The sequence below is a fragment of the Megachile rotundata genome, chromosome 2, assembly GCF_050947335.1.
Source record: "Megachile rotundata isolate GNS110a chromosome 2, iyMegRotu1, whole genome shotgun sequence".
Lineage (NCBI taxonomy): Eukaryota > Metazoa > Arthropoda > Insecta > Hymenoptera > Megachilidae > Megachile > Megachile rotundata.
This window is the reverse complement of record NC_134984.1, coordinates 2,989,619-3,013,988: the sequence shown is the minus strand read 5'-3', so window position 1 is coordinate 3,013,988 and position 24,370 is coordinate 2,989,619. Positions and strand designations below refer to the sequence as shown.

The 24,370-nt window shown below is 37.3% G+C and overlaps 1 protein-coding gene across 1 annotated transcript; it reads left to right on the top strand.

The window, feature by feature from the left end:
• The first annotated feature begins 6,048 nt into the window (after positions 1-6,048).
• On the top strand, positions 6,049-10,184 carry LOC143265818 (uncharacterized). The gene is made up of 3 exons (XM_076539986.1): positions 6,049-8,275; positions 9,353-9,924; positions 10,054-10,184. Exons 1-3 carry the CDS (start codon positions 8,104-8,106, stop codon positions 10,141-10,143), a joined length of 834 nt encoding a protein of 277 aa, XP_076396101.1. The 5' UTR covers positions 6,049-8,103; the 3' UTR covers positions 10,144-10,184.
• Positions 10,185-24,370: the final 14,186 nt, after the last annotated feature.

The window sequence follows — 24,370 nt, the reverse complement described above, 5'->3', positions numbered from 1 at the left end:
GTTTCGCAGGTGATCTATCCATCGTTTGTGCGTATGTTCCAAATGAGCAATGATCATAGATTGTAATGCATGGTGTTAGAATTTTCTTCATTATGTTCCACACGGGTCGTAGACAATTCATCTTGTACAAAATATATAATGTAGCTCCGATCAAGCTAGCGTATCCCAATATTGTAATGTAATATTTGACTTGTTCCATTGTAGTCATAGTTCTTCTTTTCAGTGATAACATTTCGATCTGTTGGTTTATCTCATCTATTGTTGTTCCCATTAATTGGAGATCTTGAGCCGTTATTTGAGTTTTCTTCAAGTATGTTATGTTAAGATCTTGTAGGTTGATTTGTCTATCCATCAGTATTTGTTTCCAATGGTCTAAATGTCCCGTTGTTTCAATCGGTATGTTTAATGTAGTGTTTCCCTTTTCTCCTCCTGCTTTTATGATAGCTTCTTCTGTTGTTCCTACACATCCTTGTGGTAAATGTATTATGCTTCTGTCTTGTATCGTTATTATGTGTGGTTCTTGATTTTCACAGATTATGTGTACTTGTTCTTTCTTTGGGGCGATGACTATCCAGTCTTGATCCGTCGAAAGTTGAATAAATAGTATACCTTGTAGTTTTATATATTTTTGTGAGCACTCCTGGTTTTTCTTCAAAAGTAATTCTATTAAACAAGCATTTGACGATGATGTAAGATAGTTTGGGTGTTTTCTTTGAATTACGTATTGGTTTACTACAGTCTTAAATTGTGCCTTTTCTTCTTCGTTGATGGGTATGAATTCAGTATGTGGTTTATTTAAGAGTATATATTCGAATTCCACATTATATACAGAATATCCTTGAATATATGAATAGATTGGTAGTGCGATTGGTCGATATAGCGTGTACACATCTTCTTCTAATATTGGGATTCGGAGGTTATAGATCAGTTTTTCATTCGTCAGTGTTATCGATATTTCACTTGTGTCTAACAATATTCCGTAATATTCTTCTTTTAATGGCACAGGGAATTTCTCGAACTTAGTGGTGTTTCTCATTGCTTCAAATAGTTCTGACGGAGGTAGTATCGTTGGATGTACTATGCCATGCTTGCCGTCAACTATAGCTTCTTGGAGCTTTTGCATTGTCATAGAGACATCATGGTAGAGAAATATGTAATCAGCCAAAGTTTCATCTATCTCTAGATTGAATATTTCTTCCTTCGTAGCGTTTTGTAGCAGTACGAAGTTGATGTTCAGTTTATCTGTTTGCTGCTGAATAAATTTGTAGGTTCCAAGATTATCTTGTATTTTGTGAAGCAGTATTGTCGTTTGATTTCTTACTAGATGGGCTATTTTGATATTGTCTTCTCTTAGTTTATCCAATTCATTGTTGTAATATTCTGCGTCTGATGCAGTCATCGTTCCGAACAATATTTTCATTCCTTCACCTACAGCGTTGAGTAATCCTCTTCTTTGTATGTGACCCATAAATTTTCTTAAAGACTTTAATTCTAGATTTAGTCGTTTGTTTCTTTCTTGCTGCAGGATTATTCTTTGCTTGCTTAAACATGGATCAATCTCATTACATCGTTTGGCTAGCTGATTCGTATGTAATACTAATAATCTTATTTCGTCTTGTAAGTGTCTATATTCAATTCCAACAGTGACTTTCCATGTGTCGTGATATAATTGAGCTTCTTTTATATGTTCCAAGTAAATTGATTTCTTTGTGTCTATTGGCGTTATAATTATTTCTTCTCGATCAATCGGTTTCGTCGGTGCTTCGTGTATCAATGTGCTCAGAATCAGTAGCTTCAATAATTGATTCATTTTCGTCTTGTTCTCGTGCAGCTTCTTGATTTTCCTCTTCTGTCTCTGTAACATAGAACGGTTTCAAGTCGGATAGATGATATGTTACGTTTCGATTTCCTTTTCGAATTGTTGCTGCTTGATTATATATTATTCCAATAATTTCATATGGGCCTTCCCATGGCGAATCGAGCCTTTTGTCTTGGCAGTCTTTGTTGCGTTTTTTCTTGTTGTTTTCTTATTCTTTCTTTTGCGATTTCCTGTGTTCTTCGCCTTTTATTACTCAGGGCTTCGTATGCTAGTTTCTGTCCAAATTCCATTTCGTGTGTTTCTATTGGAACATAAGGTTTCCAACCAAACATGAATTCAGAGGGTGATACTCCTGTGACTTCATTATAAGTGTTATTATATGACATTGTAGCGTCAGGTAGGAGTTTAACCCATTCGTTTTTTTCTTCGATAAAATTTCTCAAATAATTGAATACTTCCTTGTGAGTTCTCTCGTTTTTTCCATTTGATTGTGGATGATACACTGCAGTTGTTGTATGTTTAATTCTAAGCTTTTCTTCAACAAATTCCTGGAATTCTCCTCTAAATTCTAATCCATTATCTGTTAATATTTCCTTTAGTACTCCAAATATTTGACAGTAATATGTCCAGAAATTTTCTGCGACTTCCTTAGGTGTTTTTGTTTTTAATGGAGCTAATTGCACGTACCTTGTTAAGTAGTCCTGTATGACTAATATGTAGCGATATTTTCTATTTGATGGTAATGGTCCAATGGTGTCCAATGACACTTTATCATTAGGCTTAGATGGTACATCAGGAGTTCCTGGGGGCGGTCTGTTAGCTGTGTATTTCAATCTTTCTCTTTGGCATACCTCGCATTTCTTTATAAAATTCTCTACGTCTTTCGTTATCCCCGACCAATTATACATGGTCCTTAATCGTTGGAGCGTCCTTTCGACTCCTTGATGCCCGCCTATGGTGCTTTCATGTACGCTTTTTATTAGTCTTTCCTTTTCTTCTTGTGTTTCTGGATCCTTTGCTGTATTGCATTTTACGATTAGACGCTTCTCCGGCGTTTTTCTTTTGTGAATAAATTCGATCATTCTCAGGATCGTTTCTTTTACATAGGGGTCGACAATTCGTACTTCTATTTCATCGACTTCTGGTACCTTGGTTCTCAGACCAGCGTACCATATTTCTTCTTCTGCACTCGGATCAATGCATAGACCCCTGTTCGTTCTGCTGGTTGTGACGACGAGTCCTCTCCGGGATACTCGCTCTGAGTCGTATTCCAGCGTTTCTTCTCTTTCAAACGTTTCTTCGTTATCCTTGAATTCGCTGTACGTTGGAGCGGCTTCTTCCTGAAGGTCGCTCAATACGTTTTCTATCGTTTCATTCATTTCGTCATCATCGATCATATGTATCGTCGTTTTCAGAATGCGGGATAATGCGTCCGCGTTAGCATTGCTTTTACCCTTCTTGTAGATTATCTCGTAGTCGTACTCTTCTAGCTTCATTCTCCATCTCATAAGTCTAGAAGTCGGATCCTTGACGTTCATCACCCAAGTTAGGGGTTTGTGATCGGTGATTATTTTGAACTTTCGTCCGTACAAATACTGATGAAAGTGCTTGATTCCCATACTATAGCTAGTAGTTCTTTTTCAGTTGTCGAGTAATTTCTTTCCGCTTTATTGAGGGTTCTCGATGCATATGCTATAGGTCTATCTTGTCCGATAATTCCTTGGGAAAGTACAGCTCCAATTGCTTCATTACTTGCGTCTGTGGTTAGTATGAATGTTTTATTCCAGTCGGGATAAATAAGAATTGGTTCTTCACAAAGAGCGTTTCGTAATGTATCAAAAGCATTCTGTTCCTCATTTTCCCATTTCCATTTAACTTTGTCTTTCAATAATGTAGTTAATGGTGACGCCTTTTTCGAAAAATCCTTTATGAATTTCCTATAATATCCAGCTAATCCTAGAAATTGTTTGACTTCTTTTGGATTCTTAGGTATTGGGTAAGTTTTTATCTTCTCGATTCATTCTGGGTTTGGTTTTATTCCTTCGGCAGATATTATATGTCCTAAATATGATAACTCTGGTTTAAGGTATTCGCATTTGTCTGGTTGTAATTTTAATCCACATTTTGATAATCGCTCGAGCAAAATTTGTAAATTTCTATTATGTTCTTCAAGAGTAGTTCCGAATACTATTATATCGTCCATATAAACGAAGCACGTATTTCCTATTAATCCTCTTAGGCCATTGTTCATCATTCTTTGGAAGGTAGCTGGTGCATTTTTTAATCCAAATGGCATTCTATTATATTCGTAATGTCCGTCAGTAGTAGAAAATGCAGTTTTTGATTTATCTTTTTCTCTCATGCCTATTTGATGAAATCCTGAGGCCAAATCAAATGCCGAAAAATATTTCGCGTTACCTAATTTATCGAGTATCTCGTCTATTAATGGAAGTGGATATTAGTCTTGTTTTGTTCGTTCGTTTAATTTTCTGTAATCTATAACCAATCTCCATTTCTTCTTCCCTGACGCATCTGGCTTTTTCGGTACTATCCAAAGTGGTGAATTAAAGGGAGAGTTACTTTCTCTAATAATTCCTTCTTTTAACATCTTCTTTACCTGATTCGCTATCTCTTCTTGATGAATCGGAGGGAATCTATATTGTCTCGTGTGAATCGGAGTCGGATCTGTCAATTCTATAGAATGCTCGGTTAAGTAGGTTAGTGGTATGGGGTCTCCGGGTAATACAAAAATATCGTGGTATCTTTTTATTATTTCCCATATTTGTTCCTTTCCATCCCTAATATGATCTAGACGGATGTTTTGTTTTAGAAATTCCTCGTGTTCTTTGGTTAATGATTTGGGGCTCTTGAGGAAATCTGATGTCTCAATTTTTCGACCTAATACTTCTGTCGTTTTTATTGTTTTTGTCGCCGTTTCGCTCAAGTTGTTAACGGGTATCTGGGTGATTCCATTCTTTACCGTAACTAGCATGTCTATGTCCTCTAGGGTTATTTTCGCTTCACCGTTTTGAATATTCGTTACCTTGATTTTCTGTAATTTACTCGTTTTCGGTGGTATGGTTGTTTCCTCAGCATTATCTTTTCGTGTGAATACTGTATTTTCTAATTGTAACTGTCCTCGACAAATATCCCATGTACAATGTAATGTTCTTAATGAATCTATCACAAGTAATCCGTCCTCTTGCATTATTTCATCTTTTACTACCAAAAATTTTAAATTTTTGCCCAATAATTTTGTTCCGAATTCGCCTGCTGTTTTAAAAGTGTGTTGGGATAATGTTCTTATTTCGCGTGTATTTTGCCTTATTATTTTATTTTTGTCAGTAATCATAGATTCTCTCAATAATGAGACTGCAGCGCCTGAGTCTACTAAAAATCTATCAGTTTTCACGTTTTCGAGTTGAAGAGTGACGTATGTCAATTGGTTGCCGAAAGCCGTGTTAATTCTTGTAATTGTTCGTTGGTTATTTATTGGAGGTCCTCGTTTTGGGGGTCTCTTGGCTCTGGGTCTTGTTCTTGGTCGTTCGATATAGCGTGTGCTGGTGGGGTTTCTGGGAATTCTTGACGTATGCGAAAATTTTGAAATCGTTTTGTTCTACATTCAACTTCGTCGTGTCCTATCCTTTTGCAATAATTACATTGTTTTACTTGACCTTGCATTAGCTGTTTAACTGTATTTGAACGAGTTTGGAAATTTTGTTGGGGTCTTCGTGTATTGAAATTTCGAAGGTTTTGCTGTGATTTCTGTGTATTAAAATTTGTACGATTTTGAACTCTTATTGGGTTTGATCTGAATAAATCGTTTCTTTGTTGCATCAATTCGGACATTCGAGCCGCGTTTATCGCTTCTTGAATGGATTGAGGGTTCGACGTTTTTACTTCTAATCGCGTTTCTCTTTCTAATCCATTTATAAAATCAATTATTCCTTTTCGTTTTTCCTTCTCAAATAATAATTCACGTTGTTCAGCCAGGAGAGGTCTGCTCAGTGCGGCATTTAAAGCGGCGTCATGTATTCTCATAAATCGCGATATGTACGAATTTACAGGTTCTTTAAAATTCTGTCTGCATTGAATTCTTTGCAATTGTAGCAATGTCGAATCGATTGGAGAGCCGTAATTCTGTCTTAATTGGTTTTTCAAATCTTCGAATGTTCTTATCATTTCAGCACGTATTACAGTTCTAGCTTTTCCAACTATTTTCTGAGCTAATATGCTTCCAAGCAATAATTGAGATCTTTCCTTTTGTACATTATATTTGACTGTTTCTACTTGACAAATAAACGTTTCTACCGGTAGTGTTTCTCTATCAAATTCGGATACCGTTCCTAGTAGTTCATTCAATGTATACGGAGAAGGTTCGGAGTCATCATCGTTTGTTAATATCGAGTTAGAGGATCTAGCAAGGGGGTCCTCTCTCCGTAGGCTATCACCCCTAGTTTCTAGTCTCTCCAGTCGACTCGTAATTTCGGAAAGCATTTTGGTAATAGCTTCCATTTCAGCCATCTTATCTTGATCTGCTTTCTCGATGCTTTTTGTCGTTTGTTTTTCTTAAAGGATTCGCTCTTCTTCTTTTTCTTCTTCCTTCTTTCCCGTTGTAGGTTCAAGATCCACTGGCTGTCTTCGCAGCTACGTCGACTTCGCAACGATTTCAGCAGATCCCACCGCTGCCACCAATTTTATGTTACGCGGGAAAGCGATCAGTTTATGTTTTTAAAAACTTTATTTCTTAATCACTACACTACTTTACAATGAATACACTTGTCGCAATAGAATGATCTCGCAATACGACTCGTCCGAAACCTGAGCTCTGAGTATCTCGAATGTTTCGCTTCTGAGGATCTGCGTTTATAATATTGTCGCGCGCGCCGGTCTGCTTCTCCTTTTATACTTTTCTTATCTCTTGATTGCGTTGCCGTTTTTGGCTTATCTTGTTTGCGACGTCTGGACCACGCGTTATCTTGTTTATATCGTTTGACCGGTGAGAATATACATATTTAAAAATAGTTTCTTCTTGCTTGACGTTTATGTACTGTTATGATATGACACATTACCATCGATGTCTCATCCTCCATAGTCATCGTATACTTTCAAAGGGCACCGATAACCGAAACCAACACCGTCGTCATCCTCCATGCGTCACAACCGCCCTATCAATCTAAGCGTCATAGTTTGTATTTCGAAGGGCATAAAAACCCCGAACATTTCCCCAAAACAGTTGAGTTATCCTGAGTCTGTCCATCTTTACCACAGTGCTCTGTACGTGATCTCGGACCTTTGCAATAAACCTTGAAAGTAGTAATTTTTTGGTAGTGTTTGATTTTGTTTCCTTGCTGCGGCTTAACAGTACTTCTTTTCCTTCACTCTTTAACTGCCAACAATAGTCTGCTAACATAGAAACTACATCTTTTCCAAGGCAGCGTTTTTCTATAACACCAATATCTTGATGAAATCGTTCACCATGCTCATCACTCACGTTTCTCAGATTTTCAGGAAAGAAGTCTAAATGAGAGTGTAAAAAATGCATTTTTGGTGACATGTTACACCCCATTTCTTTACAGGCTTGAAGCAATTGCTCAACTATTTGTACGTAATTTGTTGAACAGTGCAATCCAAAAAAATTTGCACAAGTGTTTTTAAACGCTACCCACACATTCTTTTCTATTGGTGACAAATGGTTTTCAAATTCTTCATTTTTAAATAGGGTGCGCATTTGTAGTCCTATAAAAATGCCTTCCTTAATTTTTGCCTCCGACAAAGCTGCGAATTTTAATTTTAAATATGCAAAAGCTGCTCCGTTTTTGTCCATGCCTTTTACGAAATTTTTCATAATTCCCAATTTAATATGAAGTGGCGGCAAATACATATTTTGTTTATCTACTAAACTGTTATATTGTATATTTTTTGTCCCGGGGTGAAAACTTTTTCTCAGGTAATGCTGTAATGGTCTGATCTTGCACGACTGTCTTATTTGTAAGGAATGCAACTGCATGCCTCGTGTGCGTTCGGGAGGGTTCGGAACCGATTCGCGCTTGTTCAAAACTTATCAGTGCGTGCGAGGCGACCGCGTGCAGCAGAGCGTCGGAAATGTATCGTGTAATCGGTTGTAATCTTAATATGTTCGTTGAATCTTTGAATAAAATATATTAAATCGCATCAGGTTATGGGCCCAGAGAACGGTTTTAGTGCGTGAAACCGATATAATTAAATAGAATAGGAAAAATAGCCCTGCGAAAACGTGCGTTGTTAATAATTAAAAGAGAACGATGGCCGCCAATATCTTAAATGTGCAACACGTGGAGAAGCTGAACAACGGAAATTATGAGTCTTGGAAGGTTCAGATGAAGTTCCTTTTACGATACAATGATCTATGGGGATATGTGACAAGGGATATAGTAAAAACCCAAGAGAACAGTGCAGCATGGGACATTAGAGACGGTAAGGCTTTGGACCTGATCATGCTGTGTGTTCAAACTGACCAATACACGCACCTCAATAATGTAAGTACTGTCCAGAGTACGAGAGAAAAGTAGCGGGACGGGAACGGGGCTAGAGGGACGAAAAGAGCATCGCAGTGGTCGGATTGTAACGTTGCTGCCTATTGTCACACGCATTTTGGCAATAACACGCTATTTGTCGAGGCGCACACATACATTAATCGGTCGCGTGACGCGGAGAGTGGGTCAGATATATGTAGAACAAGTGAGACAGAACGAGCGATACGTTGAGCAGCATTCCATTGTCGTAATGTCCAAAAGTTTTACGCATCGCGTAAGAGGAAAAAGATAGAGTTTTTTAACATATAGTAGCAATATCTGTTTCTATACCTATGTAAAACCACACCATTACGGATGAACGGTGGGAGCTACGCGTGAGTCGAAAAGTGGGGATTAGGTGGTCCTAGCGGCCTACCCTCTTTGCCCCGTTCCCGTCCCGCTACTTTTCACTCGTACTCTGGACAGTACTTCTTTTGATGCGTGGGAAACGCTAAGGAAAATTTACGCCTCTAAGGGGCCTATGAAGAAATGCTTGTTATTTAAGCGGCTCTATCGCATGAAAAAGGACACGGGTACATCTATGACGGATTATGTAAATGAATTTACTCGTGCGGTACAAAAATTAAATAAGGCCGGAATAAAACTTCCAGATGAAGTGATACCGATAATGTTGAGGTGATGTACGTGAATGAATACAATCGTGTATGTGGCGAAATACTTTATTGACAATAGCGCGATGCGATAACTTTGATGGTCGAGACTCGAATGTCTCCCGAAAAACATTTTCCGACGAAGGAGAAAACTCTCTCCTTTTTAAGGAAGTCCCGAGTGGAAAGGGCCGAGGGCCTCTTAGACCCGCCGAGCCAGCGCAAAATTATTTACAACTTAATGACTCTATTGACTCGACGGGTCAAAAGGTCTTTGACAAAATCCAGACCTCGCTTCCCACACGGAACTTTCCCTGTCGCCACAATGTTATTAAATTCGTTGTCTAAAGAATACGAAACTTTTTGCGTAGCAATAGAATCTAGGGAAGTACTACCAACAATGGAGGAATTGAAGGTCAAACTAATGGAAGAGGAAACACGAAGAAGTAATAATGACGAAGAAGAAAACAAAGAAACAGGGCTAAAGGCAACGGACACAAATAAAGGTTTTTCGACATATTCAAAATACAACAACAGGTCAAAGAATGCACAGGAGAAGCCACGTGAATTTCAAGGAAATTGTTATAATTGCAACAGGTATGGCCATAGCGCAAAAAATTGCTATTCTAAATCCCACAATAGGTCAAACGATACACATAAAATAAGCAGCGAAACAAGTAAACGAAATCATACCCCACACTGGAAAAATAATGCCATGGCAGCAGCGTTAAATAATTATCATGTAACGGCAACAACATGGATTTTGGATAGCTGTGCAACAATACATATAACAAATGACAAAAATAAATTTAAATATCTAAGGAGTATGTCTACGCAGATCTATACAGGCACCGAGGAAGCTGTGGAAGCCTCAGGAAAGGGCAGTGTTCAAATGACAGTAAAAAGGGATAAGAGGAACTCTATTGAAGTACTGCTACAGGAGGTAATGTACGCACCCAAATTTAGAATAACTTGCTGTTAATACCACAAATGATTAAAAATGGCTTTAAAGTAATTTTTGAGAATGGCTATGCGAAGGTAATGCGCAAAAACGGTGAGATAATCTTCACAGGGAAGGAAAAGAATGGCCCATATATTGTTGAGGAAGAAATCAAACACGTTGCTAATAGAATTAACCATGTACCACTCGACACACCATTAGTGAAATGGCATGAAAGACTAGGACATTTGAACTACGCTGACATAAGAAGATTAAAATCAAAGGAAATGGTTATTGGAATGAGCGAACATTTAGAAAATTCAGATCCAGTGTGTGAGGTATGTGCAAAAGGAAAAATACATAAATTACCACATCAAATGGCAACTTACAGAGCCAAAGAATAATTAGAATTGGTACACAGTGACATATGTGGCTCCTTCAATGTACAATCCCTAGGGGGAGCACGTTATTTTGTTACATTTATAGACGATAAAAGTAGATACATGTATGTCAAAATGCTGAGATATAGGTCTGAAGTCTTCGAAGCGTTCAAGGAATACAAAGCATATGCAGAAAGACTGACTGGGTGTAAATTAAAGAAATTGAGGACTGATAATGGAAAGGAATATTTATCGAACGAATTCAGCGAACTGTTAAAGAAGGAAGGAATTGCTAGAGAACTCACAGTGCCCCATACACCTCAAAAGAACGGTGTAGCAGAAAGGGCAAACAGGACTTTGGTGGAAATGGCACGTTGCTTGATGTTACAGGGTAAATTAACAAATGCCCTGTGGGCCGAAGCCATAAATACTTCCGTTTATTTAAGAAATAGGTGCCCAACGAAAGTAAATCAAGATACAACGCCATATGAGGAATGGACTGGACAAAAACCGTACATAGGATTTTTGAGGAAAATAGGAAGTCGAGTAATAGCACTGAAAAAGGGTCTTAGGAAAGGACACAAATTTGAGCCAAAAGGAAAAGAATATGTGTTGGTGGGATACTCTACGGAATCTAAGGCTTATCGTTTATGGGAACGAGGAACAAGAACTGTAATAATTGAAAGAGATGTACGATTCATTGAAGAACAGAATATTGTTGCAAACGAAGGGCAGCAGCAACCTGAATTTTGCCCAATGGAAATAATTAACGCGTTCCGTGCCACGTGTACCACCGGTGGTACACGGTAAACTTGATCGTCAGGCCACGTGTACCACCGGTGGTGCATGCAGTCATATTTATTCAATGCGCTGAAAACATATATTTTATTACAAATATAATTCTGTAAACTATATTTCTACCTAAAAAATGAAGCATTATACAAGATGCAGTATAGAATAAAAGAAAAAAAGAATTACTTATGTATTGAGGATGTAATAAAATATTGTGTGATAATATATTAATCTTTAGTCAAAATATCAAATGGCCTGAACGATAAGTCAGGCAAAAATGGCTTGGCACGGAACGTGTTAAAGAATCACAAGAGGATTATGTTGAACAGGAGGAAGAGGAGCTGTCGATGAATCAGGAACAAGTTGAACAGGGAGCTTCAATTAAAAGAAGAGGTCGCCCACGAATTGAAAGGACAGGAAAACCGGGCAGACCTAGGAAAATGTATCAGACGGGACCATGTTCTACTGCAGAAGAAGGGCATGACCTAACGCATGTACAGGAGGCTCCATGACTAGAAGCCATGGAACTCGAATACAATTCACTAATAGAGAACAACACCTGGGAACTGGTAAGTAGGCCAAAAATATAAAAAGGTACTAAAAAATAAATGGGTTTTTAAGATAAAAAGGCAGCAAGATGGATCAATTGAAAAGTACAAGGCAAGGCTAGTAGCGAGAGGTGACCAACAAAGGGAAGGCATAGATTTTGATGAAGTATTCTCACCTGTAACCAAAATGGAGACTATACGTACGCTACTTGCGCTAGGTGTAATGAGTGGAATGCATATACACCAAATGGACGTGATAACTGCCTATGTACAAAGAGATTTACATGAGGAGATCTTCATGAAACAACCAAAGATGTTTGAAAGGTTTGATGCTCAAAATACAGTTTGTAAATTAAGGAAGCCTTTATACGGTTTGAAGCAGACGGGTCGTGAGTGGTATCAAAGACTGAATAATTTCTTAGTTAGTTTGAACTTTAATAAGACTGCGATTGATCCATGCATATATGTCAGTAATGATAAAGATAGCGATGCAATAATTACTGTTTATGTTGACGACTTGTTAATAGCGTCTGTAGATTTAAGTGAGATAAATAGAATTAAAGACTTGTTAAAGCGCGAATTCAAAGTAAAGGACTTGGGCATGGTACGAGATATTTTAGGCATGCGCATAGATAGGGTAGGTAGCATAGGAAGTATTACAGTGTCTCAGGAAAAATATGTTAAAGACTTGCTAGAAAAATATGGTATGACGGAATGCAATACAGTAAGTGTGCCCATGGAAGTTAATATAAATGTAGAGGCCAACAAATCGGAAACTAATAAGGACGAAATTGTAAACAAACCATATAGAGAATTGGTAGGAAGTTTAAATTATTTAGCGAATTCGACTAGACCGGACATATCTTTCGCGACGAATGTATTAAGTTGATTCAATACGTGTCCTAAAGAAACACATTGAAAAATGGCAAAGCGCGTACTTCGATATTTAAAGGAAACTATAAACTACAGTATAAAATACGAAAACAAAAATAGCCCACTACTTGCATACGTAGATTCCGATTGGGCCGGTGACATAAATGATAGGAAATCGTGTACAGGATACGTTTTACAATTAGCAGGTGGTCCAATTAGTTGGAAAAGTAAGAAATAAAGGTCAGTTGCGCTATCTACAATGGAGTCGGAATATATGGCACTGTCGGAGGTAACTAAAGAAATTATTTATACAAGGAATTTATTGAAACATATGAGGATTTATTCGCTAATAAGTAAGCCAACTACAGTTTATTGCGATAATTTAAGTGCGGTAGAATTAAGCAAAAATAGCGTGTACCATGGGCGGAGTAAGCATATACAGGGTGTCCCGTAACTAGTGTTACTCCCTGAAAGGGGTGGTAGAGGACGTCATTCTGAACAAGATTTTCCTTTGCGAAAATGGGGTTTGAAGCTTCGTTTTTGAATTATTAAGGAAAAACACGGACCAATCAGAGCGCGAGGATTTCGCGCGTCGAGAAGCGGGAGCGACAGCTTGAAGTCCAGCGGCTGAACGCGAACGCGATCAAGAGTCTTTGCCTCGGAACAGTCTAAACATCCAACGCGAAGTCTTTACATCGAAACTCAGTTAAATAACGAACAGAATAATTAAAAGTATTGTTTATTTATTCATTCATCATGAGGGAGGAACGAAATTAATTATGCGTAATTAATGCAAGTTACGCAAATGAAATTTATTGAATATTGCCATTCGTTATCGATGAAGAATGTGAAATTAAATATTGAAAATTTTTTATTTTACTTCTAACAATAATATTAGTCAATGAATTTACTCATTGTAATGAAAAATAATTATTCAGTTCGCAAAAAAAGAGTTTCAATTTAATATCTAATAAATGTATTAACCGGTCTACCTTACATTCACAGGAAATTTATTAAAATAGCACTCACCCATTGTTTGAAAATAATCCTGTTTGAAAATAATCCTTCAATGAAAGCGTTGGGGGTCCTGAGTCGTCCCGCTGATCATGACCTGCCGTAACATCGGCACCGTACACCACAGCTGACAGCACTCAGAGGTCACTGCACTGACTTCAGTTCACAATACGATCATTTTCACTGTCATTTTTCAGCAAATCTTTTCAACTGCTTTCTTCACGCCGCGGTTCGCGTTTGTAAAGCGAAAATTCACTCACGGTTCCCGAGTCAGTCTATCGAAACAACCCATTTTTTAATAAACCAGAAACATTATCCGCGTTATATCGCGTTTGGTCTCATTTTAATCGGGAAAACGTCACCAATATGTTTAAAAGATTTTAACGCGCTTCTGCCCAAACGGTAAAGCGGCACTACTTTTCGCGACCATTCTCGTGCGGAACGCGAAACACAACTGCCGAACAGAATATGCAGCCGTTTTTCTAAAACAGTTGAACGTTCTTGACGCGGCGACGAGCCGTGCTATTGCGAACGTTTCTGGAAAAATACTACACCCATAACAATACATCGGTAATATCGTGTCGTAGATATTCAGTTGTGTAGTATTTTTCCAGAAACGTTCGCAATAGCACGGCTCGTCGCCGCGTCAAGAACGTTCAACTGTTTTAGAAAAACGGCTGCATATTCTGTTCGGCAGTTGTGTTTCGCGTTCCGCACGAGAATGGTCGCGAAAAGTAGTGCCGCTTTACCGTTTGGGCAGAAGCGCGTTAAAATCTTTTAAACATATTGGTGACGTTTTCCCGATTAAAATGAGACCAAACGCGATATAACGCGGATAATGTTTCTGGTTTATTAAAAAATGGGTTGTTTCGATAGACTGACTCGGGAACCGTGAGTGAATTTTCGCTTTACAAACGCGAACCGCGGCGTGAAGAAAGCAGTTGAAAAGATTTGCTGAAAAATGACAGTGAAAATGATCGTATTGTGAACTGAAGTCAGTGCAGTGACCTCTGAGTGCTGTCAGCTGTGGTGTACGGTGCCGATGTTACGGCAGGTCATGATCAGCGGGACGACTCAGGACCCCCAACGCTTTCATTGAAGGATTATTTTCAAACAGGATTATTTTCAAACAATGGGTGAGTGCTATTTTAATAAATTTCCTGTGAATGTAAGGTAGACCGGTTAATACATTTATTAGATATTAAATTGAAACTCTTTTTTTGCGAACTGAATAATTATTTTTCATTACAATGAGTAAATTCATTGACTAATATTATTGTTAGAAGTAAAATAAAAAATTTTCAATATTTAATTTCACATTCTTCATCGATAACGAATGGCAATATTCAATAAATTTCATTTGCGTAACTTGCATTAATTACGCATAATTAATTTCGTTCCTCCCTCATGATGAATGAATAAATAAACAATACTTTTAATTATTCTGTTCGTTATTTAACTGAGTTTCGATGTAAAGACTTCGCGTTGGATGTTTAGACTGTTCCGAGGCAAAGACTCTTGATCGCGTTCGCGTTCAGCCGCTGGACTTCAAGCTGTCGCTCCCGCTTCTCGACGCGCGAAATCCTCGCGCTCTGATTGGTCCGTGTTTTTCCTTAATAATTCAAAAACGAAGCTTCAAACCCCATTTTCGCAAAGGAAAATCTTGTTCAGAATGACGTCCTCTACCACCCCTTTCAGGGAGTAACACTAGTTACGGGACACCCTGTAGACATAAGGTATCATTTTTCCCGCGAAGCACAAGAGAAGGGAGAAATCATTGTAACACATCTGCGCACAAGCGAAATGACAGCGGATATACTTACCAAACCCTTAGGTAGGATTAAGCATGAGGCATGTATTAAATTGTTAAACTTAAATTAAAGAATTAAAGGATTTGTAAGACATGCAGTTGAGGGGGAGTGTAAGGAATGCAACTGCATGCCTCGTGTGCGTTCAGGAGGGTTCGGAGGAGTCCGTACCGGTTCGGAACCGATTCGCGCTTGTTCAAAACTTGTCCGTGCGTGCGAGGCGACCGCGTGCAGCAGAGCGTCGGAAATGTATCGTGTAATCGGTTGTAATCTTAATATGTTCGTTGAATCTTTGAATAAAATATATTAAATCGCATCATTATTCACATAAAAAACAACAATATTTGGTACAGCCGCTTTGAAGTCCCATTAATAGTGCAATAACTTTTAAATCTCTACAGATATGCCATTTATACCTTTTGTAATTTATTTGTTGTAAAAGTGTTTTAAAAATGTGATATGTCTCTTTCTCTGTTCTGCCATATGCAATTGGTACTGACGGATATATGTATATCAAAATTAGAAGCTTAATCATTAATAGGACAATAGATTGTAACGTTATTGTCTCCAACTAACTCGATTTTGCAGGAATATAATAAATACATAGAAGCAATAAATATCGGAAAACATAATATTTTATCACTAATTCCCTCTAAAGGAGAATATGAATTAGTAGTATTCCCCAATCGCGAAATCTTACCAATATTTGACAATATTTTAGATTTGCAATTAATTCCGTCAAACGATTTTATTATATTTGCTCTAAAGTATCCACTAGTAACAAGAACGGTATTTGAACTTTATCATTTAATTCCACTTCCCGTTCAATTTCAAAATTCCTCCTTTTTCTCTTATATCTTTCCTAAACAACCCTATTTAATTATATCCTAGCCCAAAACTCATTTGTCCCTTCTACAAGATTTAAAAACTTGCATAATGTACCTGGATGGGAAATACGTTTGCATAGACATCCATACGAGGAAATCAGCAACCTACCTGTGAAGCCCAGCTGTTGTCACATCACATAAGCAAAATTCCAGAAGACTGCGACACAAAGACCATCAGAGCCAGCATTGAGACATTGACGTATATCCAAAACAACCATTGGATCTATGTCTTGCAAAAACCAACTACCGTGACAATTCTTTGCCAAGGAAGTAAAGATTAAATGGAGGATATAGTTCTACACCAGACAGGTATACTGTCTCTAGAAAGTTAGTACACAGGATACAGCAATATTTATCTCCTGGAACCAACAAAGCAAACCAAGAAGAACATCACGCATTTCGCACCACCAATTAGTATAGTGGACAGTGGCTGTTGTGTTGTAGACATGGACAAAATTAAAATTGATGCAACACATTTAGAACCCATACGACTAACAAATGTAGATTTATCTGACTTCTGTCGTAAAATATAACACAGTATAATATATGATAAAGTATATTGAAAAGAAAAAGAATCGTTACATGTTTACATAAAGCGCGCTCGTTGAGGACTGACTAATTTATGCGTGCAAATCGGTATCGTGGCGATCGCAGCGACGCCAATCGTTCGTCAATCGTACTGTTGCGTTTACCGACCATCAATTTCTCCTTACGAGTGACGAACATTAAATTAAACTATTCTCATCATCTTTATATAAATTTAACACATCAACATTCCTTACAATTCTATTACATATAATTCGTCTTATACGAGGTGTGACCCAAAAGAAACAAGACTCGGTGTGTATCTTGAAAAAACAATGAAATTGGCAGCAATTGTTTTTGTGGCATCATCCCACATACCTCCTCTATTCATATTGCAAATTTCGATTGAATCGGTCATACCATTTGGACGTATTGCGTTATTTAGTGAACACGTGAAACTGCATTCTGCCGGAAAAATGTCTAACGTAAAAACCGAACAGCGAATAAACATCAAGTTTCTTGTAAAATTTGTTGAAATCTGTTGTAACACGTGATGAGACATGGATTTTTACCAATGACCCACAAGTAAGCGCCAGTCGATGCAGTGGAAATCTTTAGGATCTCCAAAACCCAAAAAAGCACGCATGCAGTGGCGGATTAAAGGTCCAGAGCGCCCTAGGCAATCACTTTATCGGCGCCCCTGTACCGGCCATTTATTTAAAAATTCTGAGCTCGCGCGCCCCTTGTAACTACACGCCCCTAGGCACGTGCCTAGTTTGCCTTACGGATAATCCGCCTCTGCACGCATGTCAAAATCAAAATTCGACATTAATGGAATTGTAATGATTGAGTGGTTTCCCAGTGATCAGACTGTTAACTAGTACTATTCCATTGAAGTACTAAAAAGATTTAGTGAAAAAATTAGGAAAAAAAGGCCACAGTTATGGAGCGATGAATGGCTGTTGCACCTGGACGGTGCACTCGCTCACACGGCACTGTCTGTCAAGCAGTTTCTGACCAGCAAAAATATTACTGTGATGGGGCATCCTCCTTATTCACCTGATTTGGATCCATGCGACTTTTTTTTATTTCCTAAAGTAAAATTTTGCTTAAAGGGAACCCATTTCACCTCAGTTGAAGAGGTTCAGGCAAAAATGGAGAATCTCCCGAAAGGACTTCCAAAAACCTCGTTCCAGAATTGTTACCAGCAATGGCAGCGCCGAATGCATAAGTGGGTGAATGCTAAAGGGGACTACTTTGAAGGTGATAATGTCACGGAGAACTGATTTTACACGTACAATGATTTATTGGACCAGTCTCGTTAGTTTTATTGTTTATTGTTCTATTACATTCTTGTATCTATCAGATTAATTTCGCTTAATGTCCAGAAAATTTTTTATCGCGTTACAGCTTTGGTTAAAAATCGGAAATCATAATCATAAAAAAGCCTAAACACATTTTGGGTGAACAACCGTAAACGTAAGCATCGCACGCGGTGTGCGATGGTCTCTATGAGAGAGAGAGAGAGAGAGAGAGTAGAAATCCATCTTCCGATCCTACATATCTAACATCAAGCTCTCCTTTCTCTATTTCGTCTCGTACAAAATGGAATTTTGTTGAGTTGCCGAGATTTACTTGACGAGTGATTACATCCTATCCATTCTATTGCCGCTTAATTATCGCTTTACAATAAAATATCTGGAGACTTATTTCGGTTAAAACATTCTTAACCCAATTAACATCTTTTACTACTTCGGAGCACGCGCACAATTGTTGTAAATGTGAGTTTGTTTATTTAGATACGCCCGGAGACGGGTGTTGCTTCTATGAATTGTGTCGTTATATTTCCTATGAATTCTGTCTGGTTTAAGCCCAGGTTGGGCTTCTCAGTAAGAATGAAAGTAACTTTAATACTAAGATGTCTACGAATGATGTAAATGGAGGGCTCGGGCCTCCAGGTACTGAACAGCGGAGTGGTCTGACTGGGCACTAAAGAAAGTTAGAAACCTATTTTGTTTATAATGTGGAATTGTAAATAGTCGTGAATATTGTGTTGAAGTGAATCGATTGTTAATAGGTGTGAATGTTGTGTGCGAGTTATCGAGATGTATTGAAATTGAAAGCGGAAAAAAAAAAAGAAAACGGTGATCTGAGAAAGCGAATTTCAGAGGCGAAAAAGAGTTTCGAGAGAGTGATCGCGAACAGCTAGAAATACTGGAAAACTGTTGAGAAACCATTTGAAATAGCGTTTTTGTTTGTATTAGTTCCATAAAATAGTTAATTTAAAGTTTGGTTGTTGTGCGTATCAGTTTTGCCTGTTTAAAATAAATTATTCTATGTGTTTTGTTTAAATCTTTGATTCAATTCCTACAATAATGAACATAAGACAATATATTTTGCCGCTGAATATTGCTGAACTGCCACCCAAAAGACACGGGCTTCAGAGACCAAGCCGCTCAAATGGGGAGCCTGCGTTAGCTAGCTACGAAACTACCCAGAGCGAACTCCGAGAATCTGATGGCGCGTTAGCAATCCGACGAAAAATCAAATTTGAGTAGCTGAGAGCTATCGTTTCGATATCTTGGTGCTAAGTATAGCACTCTCTTAAAGGAGTTTCAGATGCGAGACCGTTTGAATGGGGAGCCTGTTGTTCACTGGCTACTAGAACGACCCACGACCAAGTATCCAAATGGCGTATACCCGCTTTACCAGTCAAGTATTAAGAATCGTTGCGGCTCTTGACAGCGAAAACTGTTCCGGTTATACATATCTGAAGACTTCTAGCTCGATCGACTTCGAAAACTGTTCTGCGTCTTTGGCGAGTTTCGCTCGGCCCTCTACACTCGCCAGCCTGGCAAACTCCCGGAAAACCCCCATAACGCCGAAATACACAACCATCGTACAAATTCGCAATTAAGCAGTAATTATGAAAACGAACGACTCAATTACATTATTAATATCGTAATCCACACAACAGTTTACAGTCCTGACATAAAAATAGTGATTTAATGGTGTTCCAACGAAAATCGCACTTTCCATCCTCCTCCATGCACCACGCACGACCTCCACACGGATCGGAGCTAAATGTATAAGCGTACGATGCTTCTAGAACATTCCATTGAACAATATTATAATTTACAATATATACTGCAATAAACTAACATCTGACTCTATTTCCGGATAACATAATATTAGTACGCTTGATATATATTAACTGATTTGTTTAGCTAATAGTTTTTAATAACTAATAATATCGCAATTGTAAAATGTATTTCTATCCTTCTCTAAGACTACGCGAGAATTCCAGGAAATTCGGGGCGAGCTTCGCGGCACGTAAACACATAGCATTGCGGAATTTTCCTTATAGAATTATATATTTATTACCGACAGTTTACTGAATTCTTATGATACTCGATTTGTCTAATGTCGCGGTTGGTAAGGGAGAAATACAGTCGATAATTGAAGAAATGACACTGCAATAAAAGTTTAAAAATTCTTCAGGGATGTTACACACGCAACCCACTCCTAAACAATAATAGATATATTTAATTCATTTGTGATGGAAATGGGAGTACAGATTTATAAGATAATATTGAAAACTATTAAATATAAGACAACGCAATTAACACAATTTGAACACTAAATGAATTTATTTTAAAACGCGAAACAACAAAGAAGGAACTTTAAATGAAACACAATATCTTTTAATATACGTGTACGATATCGTCATTGCAGAGAGAACAGTAAAGAATAATTATATAGATATTATTTTATTTTAACATTTGAGGATCTAATTGAAACGAGCGGTATCATATAGATAGTAGATAAATATACATACTGCTTACCGACTTATTGGCAAAATACCGACATATTTCTGTATTTATTTTTGCTATTTTCAACAATTTACAATGATTGTTTTTCAAGTCCTACGAATAGTATCAAATTTCACTGGTCTGCACGGCGCAGCGACCGACATGCATCTAAGGCGTCGTCCCTATTGATGGATTATTCCAAAATCGCGCCGCAGTGAAAGGGTTAAGTTCGCCACATATAACTTTGTTACCTAGTTGGACGTATACGGTGATCGTATGCTGTTTTTGTATAATCGTGTAGCCTTTCGACATGAGCGTTGTAGTCGATGGTAGATTTTCTCTTACAAGGGAACATATCCAACCCAGACACGCCGATTTTGATGAAACTTATGTGAGATATAGTTCTCAAAAAAATATTTAACACGTATTTTTTTTTTTATTGGCAAACATCCACTCTGAAGTGCTGAAAATAACCCTTAAAGTTGGGGTTGAAAAAACTATTTTCGCAAATATCTCAGGAACTATCAGGCCTAGATAACAAATTCAAAGGGCAAATTTTTCTGTTTTAGAAGGCCAGTAATATGGCGTAAGTGGATTTTTGACAAATTTATTCGTTTAAAAAATATGTTAAAAATTAACATTATTTTGCAAATTTTTTTAATAAAACTTTGTACTATTTCGATCAAATTTCACATATGTAAACTATAGGTCCAAAGACAAAATACGGATAAATTGGAATTTTTCATTTCGCTTGTGAAAAAAATATTACTGTCGTTGAAGTTATACGCACATTTTATATCTTCCGTTCGGTGCACGACTGATTTCTATACATAGTATTCTGGCAATTGTATTATACTACATATTTTATACTAATTTATTTTTAAAAAAAACTTGAGGGTCCGTATATGCCTCTATTAAAATATGAGGCCCGAGACACATGTCCTATTTGTTCCGTGTTATGGGCGCGTACTGGTGGCAGTATTCGACGCACCGAAGATCTTAACGCGTAAATTGTACTTGTGTGAAGTGTAATATTTTCGTGATAATTTAGAGCATATGTGATGGGATTTTGCAGAGTAATATATATGGTTTATTTGAAATATAATACACAACGGTCTTTAACATATAACGGTTGTAACAGATAACGGTTTTAACAGAAAGTTCACAAACAATATTTACTTGTTCGCTATGATACATCGATTTATACTGACGAAAACTAATGGGTCTTGACCTGTTTATATACAGATGGGGATCTAGAACATTCGAGACATTACGACGCAGACGATAGAATTTTGAATATCCCGAACAATATGCAATTAAAGGAATTGCATCTGTTGATTAAGAATTGCCTCACGATTGTAAAATATATATTGTTAGGTTGGATAACTCTGAAAATATCACTTTTTTTATAAATTTTTAATTTCTTTAAATTTCGATAAGAAATATCATTTCGCCAAATAAAACTTTGACAGTTCTAAGCATTAAAAAAACGCTACTGGATTCATATAACCTTCTGACGTATATGGTTATAGAATATGGACAAATTTCGCGCATTATCAATCGGCGTGTATCAATTGGGTGATGTCCCTTGTTAGTAATACAATATTAAATGGATGATGTTAAAATCTAAAACATTGCTTTTAAAAATTCGATTCATTATAAATCTGGGTCGATTATTATGTTATATGTACAGGGTGTAACAAAATGTTTTGTCATGGCTTCACCAGCTGATTCTAGTGCTTTTAATCGGTGAAGATCTGTGAAAAAAAGTTGCCGCAAAATTGACCTTGACAGAAAATTTCAAGGTCAAATTTTTTTTATTGCATCGTATAGTACTCACTTGATAAAACAAAAGTCATAAAGGCACCATAGGTCGCAAATGAATCCTTCACTTGGAAAAACAATGTTGAAAATTTCACCATTATTTCAGCGAATATTTCTTACGGTGTCACATTATATATCTGTAGTAGAGTATACTTAGATGTAAAATTTGACTTTCAGATAGTTCTAGCATGTTGTGACGCTTAGATATGCTCACAGGAATGCCAATAATTACAGTAGTTTCTGATCTCTTGTGTAGTGGATATCGTATAGTGAGTTAAGATACAAGAAGAAATAGAAGAAATTATTTCTATCGGTATAATGTTCGTCAAATGCTTCGTGCTATTGATGAAGCATTTGGGAATTATGCCTTAGCTCGCAACATATATCGGAATTATTTAGTTAATAGCGGACAGGAACATTCTCGAAATCTTCCTAATAGACGTGATTTTCAAAGACTTGAGGAACGCTTTCAAGACTTGGAAGTCACTATCAATCGTGGATATGGAAGGGCAGGACGATCGCGCGTTCACTGGAGGAAAGAGGAGCGCATTATTGCACTTGCGTATGCTCATCCCGTTATGGGTTTACGCAATATTGTACGTCGGGTTGGTGTTTCTCATATGACTGTCCATCGTATTATTCGTGATGAAGGAAACGAGTAAATAGGTTTCATTCATATCCGTTACGTAATTGTATGATTGAATGAAATAGAAATTACTTCATTAGGAAATAGAAATTATTTTATACTTTTTAGTGTATTTCGAAGTCGGTGTATTTTTTTTCTGAAAATTATTTTATTTCACGCTTTTTAGTGAAATGGGGAGAATTGTATAGGATACTGTGAGCCAGTTCTTCTGGGCTTTTTTTGTCTGCATAATTAAGTAAAAGACAACATAGATATTCGTTTTTCAATTTTTTTTGCAACAATAATTCTTTGCAAATAAAAAATGAAAAAATTTTTGGTAGTGGTACCAATGAGGAGTCAGACTCTACAAGATGCGAAAGGCTTTGTTCCGATCGGACCACCCACCTAGGAAAAATCGGCGAACATGCATAGAAAAAAAAAATAAGGGACACGCTTTCAGGGACAAGTACAAACTAATTACATCATGATTGAGGGTTCTTCCATTCATCCATTTGTTCTTTGTCAACTTTCTTTGCAAAAATTCACTGCGCATGTGTATCTCTGACGGTTTAGGACTACACAAGGGTCAAAGTATCCGTAAAATAATAGCAGATCCAGCGTAACAAATTTTCTAACAAATCAAATTCATGCATTTTTAGAACGATACGGAGACTGTACCAAGCAATGAGAATAATACACCAACGTCAACGTGAACTCATCTTGCTGTATAAGTCGCGTGTCAGAGCGGTAAAGCTTAGTTTAGTGTTTTGATACAGAGCATTGTAATTGCCCTTTCTTGTCTTTTCCATGCATAGCACGGGGCGTTCCACTAATATAATTAACAATAGTTTTTCGCTAATATCACGAAAACTAGAGTTTTTCGTCAATTATGCATAAGGAAAAACTCGTTCAGAATCATGCCACTAATAACGTATTAGAAGGACATTAAAATCGTTCGAAGTTGGCTTCAAAAGTTAACAACAATTTCTGTAATATCTCGAAAACAAAAGCTTTCCGTCAATTTTGCAAGAGGAAAGAGTTGTCCAGAACCACGCCCCTAACAACATATCCAAAGGACATTAAAATCGTTCGAAGTTTATTTCAAAAGTTAACAACAATTTTTGCTAATATCTCGAAAACTAAACATTTTCGCGAAATTTGTATATGAACAAAATTGTTCAGAACCATGCCCCTGACAACATATTAAAAGGACATTAAAATCGTTCGAAGTTGATTTCAAAAGTTAATAACAATTTTTTTCGCTAATATCTCGAAAACTAAACATTTCTGCGAAATTTGTATATGAACAAAATTGTACAGAATCGTGTCCGCAATAAGATATTGAAAGCGCACTAAAATCG

What these genes read in the sequence shown, in the direction of transcription:
- LOC143265818 (XM_076539986.1), top strand. Translation starts at nt 8,104, where the DNA reads ATGGCCGCCAATATCTTAAATGTGCAACACGTGGAGAAGCTGAACAAC. An exon ending in AGCATGGGACATTAGAGACG is followed by an intron (nt 8,276 to 9,352) that starts GTAAGGCTTTGG and finishes CTTTTTGCGTAG; the next exon opens with CAATAGAATCTAGGGAAGTA. An exon ending in TTGAAGTACTGCTACAGGAG is followed by an intron (nt 9,925 to 10,053) that starts GTAATGTACGCA and finishes TAATCTTCACAG; the next exon opens with GGAAGGAAAAGAATGGCCCA.